The sequence below is a fragment of the Hetaerina americana genome, unplaced genomic scaffold (genome assembly GCF_022747635.1).
Source record: "Hetaerina americana unplaced genomic scaffold, ioHetAmer1.1.p SCAF_121, whole genome shotgun sequence".
Lineage (NCBI taxonomy): Eukaryota > Metazoa > Arthropoda > Insecta > Odonata > Calopterygidae > Hetaerina > Hetaerina americana.
This window is the reverse complement of record NW_027286304.1, coordinates 621,327-630,000: the sequence shown is the minus strand read 5'-3', so window position 1 is coordinate 630,000 and position 8,674 is coordinate 621,327. Positions and strand designations below refer to the sequence as shown.

General features: G+C 40.8%; 1 protein-coding gene across 2 annotated transcripts in view; it reads right to left on the bottom strand.

The window, feature by feature from the left end:
* Positions 1 to 7,676, bottom strand: part of LOC139685946 (uncharacterized) — a 12,701-nt gene extending 5,025 nt beyond the window's left edge. Inside the window, exons 1-5 of one of the 2 annotated variants that reach the window (XM_071583084.1) lie at positions 7,478 to 7,676; positions 7,200 to 7,366; positions 5,595 to 5,705; positions 1,305 to 2,725; positions 823 to 993 (exon numbers count right to left, since the gene is read on the bottom strand). In XM_071583084.1, the coding sequence (XP_071439185.1) occupies positions 823 to 993; positions 1,305 to 2,725; positions 5,595 to 5,705; positions 7,200 to 7,366; positions 7,478 to 7,596 (1,989 nt within the window). In that variant the 5' untranslated portion in view covers positions 7,597 to 7,676. Of the gene's footprint in view, positions 1 to 822; positions 994 to 1,304; positions 2,726 to 5,594; positions 5,706 to 5,945; positions 6,024 to 7,199; positions 7,367 to 7,477 lie in introns of those variants that run through there. The other variant, XM_071583085.1, reaches the window with a different exon arrangement.
* Between the last annotated feature and the right edge of the window lie 998 nt (positions 7,677 to 8,674).

Genomic DNA, 8,674 nt, shown 5'->3' with positions numbered 1-8,674 from the left:
CCTTAGACGGTGTGTGAAATCCACACATCAGGGTAGGGGGGCCAGTTCCTTTCCCCGTGCCGGTTATGGTTTCCCAGGAAGATCTGGTACCCGAAAAATCACTTTAGCTTGGGTAGAGCTGCAGGTGCCCGGAGTGCCTTGCCCGGGAATCGAACCCGGGACCCTCCGGTCAGCAGTCCGACACTTTACCCCCTGGACTACCACGACCTCATTTGCCTGATGCCCATAAGGTCATTTAAGCCATTAGGGATGAATGGGAAAGGGTGAAGGGCGGAGAGAAACCCGGCTTCGGATTAGCCTACTCTTGTAAAAAGGCACTAAGGGGTATGGACGTCATACTCACTCAAAATTCTTTCCACTAACACCTCAAGTAGGGATTGGGATAACACTGAAAATATATGCGCTGGCACCTAGATTCGAATCCGGGCCCTTAAGACTGGAAGCCAGTACATCCTGATTCCCATTGATTCTCTGAATATTAACAGCTAAGGGTGACATTGGTCAATGAGTTGACTGGACAAGAGTGCATGTTTTCTTTATCTGAGTAAACTTAATCGACAATCTAAATTTTTAAAATATAACCTGAGAATTTGATCCAAATAATATGAGCAACATATATTAATATAAGATTACCTGACATTTCTTTCTGCTTGAATCACAAATAATCGTAAACAATGAGAATTAGTGCATTAAATTCCAAATTTTAAAATAACGTTTTCCCAAACGTTCCAATTAATTGAATGGCTAAGTGAATTCTCGGTTTGAAAAACTAAAATAAATAAAAATCTGTTCGCAATTTGGGTAATGTAACTTTGCAATCACCTCTGATGGGCGTAAATTCTCCTCTTTGTCCATTGCCTGTTTGTGCTTGGCCAGTTCCTCATCAAATAACTTCTTGTCTTCGAGAAATTTGTCCTTGAAGCATTTAAATTTCACCAAAACGACAAGACATAGTTCGCATATCTGCTGGGGATAAACGTCTAATTTGGATACCTACGAAACAAAAGCAAAAGAGATTAATTGTTATATTTATTGGTACATGAAACAGTTTAAATGCAATCAGATCTGGAGGAAGCCTTAACGTTTATCTACCCATTAAGATTCACACTAGCATTCCTCTATACAGCATATACACACAAAATCATGAATCCAGACTTAATTTTTAAACAAAATAAGGTTTTCATGACCTCAGTTTGCATGTTTACTGGACAGGACTTTAATAGTATTAGACTATGATTCCAGATAAGCTATTTCCACATTTCAGTAAGGTCTTTTAGGCACGCGCAAAGCCACAAAGTGCTTACCTTGTACGGAAGCAGTTCTTCAATCACCTCCTTAATGTCGAACTGATGAAACTTTGTTCCAAATATGCTCGTCAAACTCTGCCCGGTCTTGAAGCAGAGCCTGCAGACTTTGTAACGATAGTACGGATCGGTTGGCGAGACTGTTTCGTTTGCCGAAGACGTCAGAAGCGTGTTGGCCACGGCCTTGAGACTTAGATCAGCTACGTCTTGCTTATCAAGCAGCCGTTTCAGGGTTGAACGCGGTGGGGAAACATTGACCCTCAACACTGACCCACACTCCGACGACGGTCTTTTGGTTAGCTCCCCCGGATCGTGCCGAACTTTTTCCCCCGGGGAACTTAAACCAATCTGAGATTCAACGCCAACTGAAGACTTTGATGTACAAATCACAGGGGATTGCACCGTCTCCTCTGGGACATCACGGACAGGAAACAAGGTGTCTACACTGGGAGAGACGGCTCGATCGGACGAGCTGGACACATCCTTCATGTCTGTCGAGACGGAATCGTCTGGATTTGAACATGATTCAAGCGTTTCAGAGGGGACAATTCTCCCTGGGGTTGACAAACAATGCGACACTGATACCAACACATCTTTCGGAGGTCGTACCGAGGTAGAAGGGACATCATTCGGCTGAATGCAATCCAATAACTGATCTGTCCGTTGGTTTTCTTCTGATGTCCGGAGGAAGAAAGAGCTTGTTTGTGGAGCGGACGTATTAGCTGGCTGTCTACCGATCTTAGACACCTTCCCAATCGCATGCTTTTCTCTTTTCAACTTATATCGCCCTCTGGGGCTCACTTCTGATTGTCTTTTATTCGGTTTGACAGTCGGAGGTGATGACGAGGGCTTGGCATTGATCGTAGATGAGTTTGGACTGGAGAGGAGCGTTCCCTTCTCTTGAACACTCGGGAGAAACTGCGTGGAATCCTTAACATTACCAACTTGCAAAGATCCAACTCCTACCATTGCTGTCGCTGTCTTCGGAGAGTTTAAAACCGCATATGGAGCGGTTAGTCCAGGCAAGATGACTTGCGCAGATGTGTTTAATGTCCCGGGGGCTGTCCCGACATTAAATGGTTGCAGGATTATGTTCGGAGTACGATTGGCTAGGTTCACACCAGTTATCGGGAGACAAAAGCCGACGATTTGTCCAGGATTTGATGAGCTATGCACGGGCAAGGCTGTGACCAGGTTTGTACTACTTCTTTCGACAGGAGGCAAGTTCTGGTTTGACTGACACTCTGCCCTCGGTACCAGCAAACCGTTTCCCGAAGAAACTGACCGGTTAACAGAGTTCACTTGAACATGCAATACATTTATGCCATCCTCATTGTCTTCCCCGTCTACATTTTCCGTAAGCCTCACTTCAGCTCCTTGCACTTCCTCAGTACAGGACTCTACATCGCCAACGTTGTCATCTATAAGAAAGTGAAAGAATGCAAGATAAAATAATGTTACAGCCAACTCATTAAATATAAATAACAAGAAACTGCGGGAGATTCAACGACAGAAACATTTTTAAAAGAGTAATCTGCGATAAGACGACGGACCCAGAAGTACTCGACCCAACAAAGAAAACACAAGAACTTAGGAAAGAAATCCCATGCCCATCCGGAAAAACCGACTCCATGACCTTGCCCGCAGATGAAACGGTCTTCGCCTTCTTTGGAGCCAGTTCTCCCTTTTGAATCCATTGTTTTGATTGTTCTTTTGCCTCAGGCGTGAAATAATGGACCCATATTTCATCCATTGCTATGAAACATCAAAAAAATTCTGCTTTGATGCCGTGAAACTTTGCTAAACACTCAATTGAAACATCTTCACGACACTGGTTTTGCTCGAGTCTGAGCAAATGCGGCCCATCTTGCAGACAGCTTTCTCATGTCCAAATTTTGAGTAAATATGCGATGTACCGCACTTTTTGAAATGCCTACCATGTCTGCTAGCTTGTATACTTTCATTGAACATTCATCCAGTATCACTTTGTGGATTTTCTTCACCGTTTCTGGAGTCATTACCTCATTCGGTCGATTCCAATGCGATGTTCTCGTCTTTGACAGCTCGTACGGCATCGTTTGTAAACTCTGCTGCCCAATTGTATTGTACAGGGTCGCACCCAAAAGTGGTAGGACTGATTTTTTTACAAGGATTTTATTGACGAAATACTTACATTGACTTAATAATCTTCAAAGTATGCTCCTTGAGCTGCTACACACTTATTATAACGTTGCTCCCATTCCCCGTACGCCCACTGGGAATTTTCTTTGGGGATGCCGTTGATGACCCTCGTCGAAGCCTCTTGAACGGCCTTTATCGAGTCAAAACGTCGTCCCTTGAGCTGTCTTTTCATCAGGGGGAAGAAGAAGGAGTCCGGTGGTGCCAGATCGGGAGAATAGGGTGTGTGCGGCAACGTAGCAACGCCGTATTTGGCCAGGAGCTTAGGTCGACACTCGGAATTTTCGGCACCATCTTGGCGCACACCTTGCGCATGGCCAAATCCTGTGAAATAATGCGTTGGATGCAGACATACCCAACTGGCCTGCAAATTCTTCACTGGTTAAGCGTCGGTCTGCGTTCAGCAGTGTCCTCACTCTGTCCACATTCGTGTCGGTTCTTGCCGTCGACGGCCGTCCGGAGCGATGGTCGTCTTCAACGAGCTCCCTACCCTCTTTAAACAACTTGTGCCACTCAAATACTGTGGAACGGCTTATGGCAGTGTCCCCATAAGCCTGCTTGATCACATCGAGGGTCTCAGTTGCCGTCTTCCCGAGTTTCGCACAAAACTTCACAGAATAACGTTGATCTAAATTCAGATTCATTTTGTTTTTTCAAAAAACTTGCTTCACTAAAAACGGTGTCCTCACTCAACGACAGCCCGCAGGCGACTGAGGTTGGTGTCGGTCTGTTGCTAAGAGCCCCCTCCACCTTACCCTGCCAGGCAGACCCCCATCCACTGCTCCATTCGTGCCAGATAAAATCAGTCCTACCACTTTTTGAAATGTCTACTATGTCTGCTAGCTCGTGAACATTCCGTCAGCGATCATCCAGTGTCACTTTGTGGATTTTCTTCACCGTTTCTATGAGTCGTCACCTCATTTGGTCGACCCCAATAGCGATGCTCTCGTCTTTGACAGCTCGTACTGTGGCCTCGTTCGTAAACTCTGCTGCCCAATTGTGTATTGTATTACTGTTGTATAAACGAAGGAGAAGGTGACTCACTTCCAGAAGATTAGAATAATCCAGTTTGGCTTTTACTTTATTGGTTGGGGGCTTTGAAGCCTCTCAATTAATAAAAGTAGTATTGTATCACATGTAACGATGTCCAATTTTCTCTACATTTTCACAAATTCTATTGAAAACATTCAATATTAATGGCTGTTAAACAAATACTAAACAACGTGGCGTCTTCAAACTTGAAACATATGCTTTATAGATCGCATACTTTCTCATTACGTGATATTTTTCAAACAACGACCGCCATTTATATGTCAGGCCGGGTACTTATGGGACCACCCTCGTACGTGCATTAGTAAGTAAAATTTTTCAGAATGTTAAAAAATCATTCGACTTGACCGGGAATCGAACCCAAAATCCCTCGTCATGTCCTGCCAAATATTTCTACCACATACTAACGTTTTAGAGTGTCATACAGAGCGCGTTCCAAAATTAATGCAATTATTTTATTTAAAAATTTATTTTTTCTAAATATTTGCAAAAACACTCAAAAAAGAGACAATCATTCTCGGATGAACTGCCATGTTTTCCACCTAAACCGATAAAACTTTATGGGCTGTTTTCTACACAGGAGCCTCTTTTGCTGAGAGGATTAGAATCAACTAGGAAATACTAAAGTAAGTCCTTTTTATATATAGTTTAATTGTAATAGTTTCCAAACGAATTTCAAATTGTTTGCGATAGTTTTCCGCCAGTAAACACCTAATAACATATCGCAATTCACCACTCGCGGGATTTACTCGCATTACATTTTAAAAGTTTGCAGAGTGAGTTAATTAGAATAAACACAGTGTGAACGACACAATACCATAGCAGGACGCGTGAACTGAGTGTAGGGACGTCAGGCTAGGCCGAGACATAAGTTACGTCCTCGACAGAACACGCACAAAACACACCTCAAGCACCGCAAATCGGATATTCCACACTTAAACAATCAAACAAGTATTTATCACTGGTCACATAATCAAATTCATCCTTTCTTTACGAAACGAACATTTTAAAATAATTGTGAGAATTACATCAGAGGGAAAAAAGAAATGTAGTCACACTCACCCAACACTTGAATCGGATGTAACGTTCCCACAGGTTCGTTATTAAGTGTCACATAACGATACTTTGGCTCTTTGGTCTTCTGCGTTGAATTTGTATCGATACTAAATTCTCCTGCGAACAAAATAATAAAACACACACAGACATCATTACGTCTTGTCCATCACAACATTTGAATTAATATTCACGAAAATGTAAACGTGAATTTAACTGACATAGTAAACGAACTTTTTCATTCCGATACTAGCCTGAACTTACTCTATCATGAATCCAGGCATAGAAAATGGTTCTGTCGACAATATCACACCAAAACAGAAACTAAGCGTTGTATTTAAAATATAAAATGATACTGACCTCTCGGAGGGATCTTAAAACAGGGAAGATGATCGTGCAGCATTTCATACACATTAATTCGTTAATTACACTTGATATCGTTAAAAAAAAGCAAGTTAGAAACATTTCGGCGCAGTGTCAACGGTTTTGAACGGATTCTACGACGAATAAAAATTCACGTATATAAGCTAATTATTTGATGTAACATTCCAATTTTCTTCACATTATCGCGTAAACATAAAAATAATTTGATATTTTCTGTCTAATCCAAATATTAAAGAGAAAATAAACTTTCCTGAGTAATGTCGAATCTTCCTCTTAATTACGAATCAATAGCAATCGCGATCGTTGCTATGGTTACCGCGGTGAGAAATTGTAAACAAGTCAATAACGTTATTAATAGTGGGCGCATTCCTGACCACACAATATCACCTTTCACAAAATTATTTGCGAAGTTTACGATTGCAAATCGTTCTATCGGGCTATTTAGTGTCATTATCAAGGAAGAGAAATATGCAATTGCACTTGCGTGCAAATATATGCATTAAAGCCTTTCAAAGTCGAAAAAGGTAATTCGATTAGGATACATTAGGGAATGCAAGAGAATTATATGAATTCAACGGTTGATACGTGTTCTTACACTATAATTTAACTTGGCGGAAAATCAACAAAAATTCCAGGTGACATTTCTTGCGCAGCATTTCAAATATTGATTCCGCAAGTGTCAAAACTTGTGTCTGTCTGTTGAATTTACAAGTACATGGTTTGTTATTCAAACGAATTCACATATTTCTAAAGTATATAGTGTATTGACTCGTAGTACAACACACTGTTACATTAACTTTTTCCTATCGTTCAGCGGTTATCCGTTTAATGGTGTGTGAAATCCTTTCCATTCCTTTAGTCGTTAAAAATCGCAAAAACTACCACTGCATTCAAGGCGCCGTTAACACCATATAAATTTAATCGCCTTATTACATTTTAGATACGTCTATAATATAGTATATCCCCATTTATTTGCCAAAGTTGCAATACCTTGACAAAGCTGGTCTTTGGTCACGTAATATTGCTAATTAGAGCGTTTTAGTGTCCCGCTTTCGGTACGCAGTACTAAATCGTTATTTCTTAATTCTCTGGGACCACTAATCAACATCCTGGGCGACATAATAGTACTATGGCATCGCCAACGGACATGGAAATGAAATAAGATATCCCCTCGCGATTTAGTACCACAGCCAAAAGGAAATATCAGAGTAAAAATGAACAAGAACTCACCTTCCGTCACACTTGGAATAGCCGAAGACGTAAGGATAGGAGTAGGGTGCTTCCTTTTGAAATCTTCAGCTTGAAAATGAGTATGGCACACAAAATAACGACTGATTTTCTCAGGTTCTCGATTGAGTAAATCATTTCGGAGACAGAACCTGGCCCATTTCTTCGCCCTATGTATTCACAAAGTTACACAACACACGGCATTCATAAAATATTACTGAATACAACTTAATTGAAGCTGATGTAGTTGGCACAAGATAAACCACAACACAATAAATCACCTGATTGGGTCTTTGGGGAATGAGAAAAAATATATATCTCCATCAACACGGCTTACTGAAGAGTTGCTGCACCATAATGCTGCACAATAACGTAAATTTGGTCTTTTAAATATATCCATATTCAAATTTCTGCAACTGAACTCTTTAATTCTTAAAATGACATATACTGGAATCAACAAGCTTAAGTGCAACGTCGTACGTAAACATTGTTTCTTTATATCGCATAGCAAGTGTTTCATGGCGATAGTAGCGCCCCGCTATTTTGTCACGGTGTTTAGATTTACTAGAGGGAATTTCGTGGGGGCTTCAAAATGTTTTATTAGCTCGCTTATTGCTATTATATTTATCTCTGAGTGCCAATTTGCTAAAATCTACTCAATATTTCTAAAAACGAGCTGTTAAAGTATAAAAATTTGGCATATTAGTGACACATAGCCTTAAATTTACCCAAACTTATTACAATTGTAACAAATTTTGGGCATGCATGGGACGGCCCGAAAGTTTGCAAGTTCCAGGCCAAACACTAGGTGCCAACGCTATCCCTATAGTCCTTACATCACCCCAGCAGACTTCATTTTGTTCTTTTGGATTAAGGCAGCCCTGAAAGCAACCCGTTTTTTGTCCATAGAAGAGTTTCAATCGGCTCCATGACGAAGACCTTGCGATAGGTCCCCGAAGATTCCTTCTAGGGCACGTACCGTTCATGACATTCCCTGGAAAACTATGTAAATGCCCAAGGAAAGAGTACTTTGAAGAATTTTAAGATTTTGTGGAAATCTCTTCAATGTATTAAATTTTTAAAAAATAATTCCATTATATTCGGTTCGGTACCCTGTGCGTCTGACGTTTTCAAGAGGTATTTTCATCGAAAATTCTCCAAGGAGTACACTGTATACGACTTACTCTAGTATATCATAGTTAATTCTAATCCTCTCAATCCTAAGTCTCTCCTGTATAAAAAACAGCCCATACATTTTATCGGTTGAGGTGGAAAACACGCTAGTTCTTTCGAAAATGATTGTCTCTCTTTTTTGAGTGTTTTTGCAAATATTTAGAATAAATAAATTTTAAAATGAAATAATTGCATTGCTTTTTAAACACACCCAGTATTGTTCTCTGAAACTTTTGTGTGTGGTAGAAAACTTTGGCAGGACATGACGAGGGATTTTGGGTTCGATTCCCGGTCAAGTCGAATGA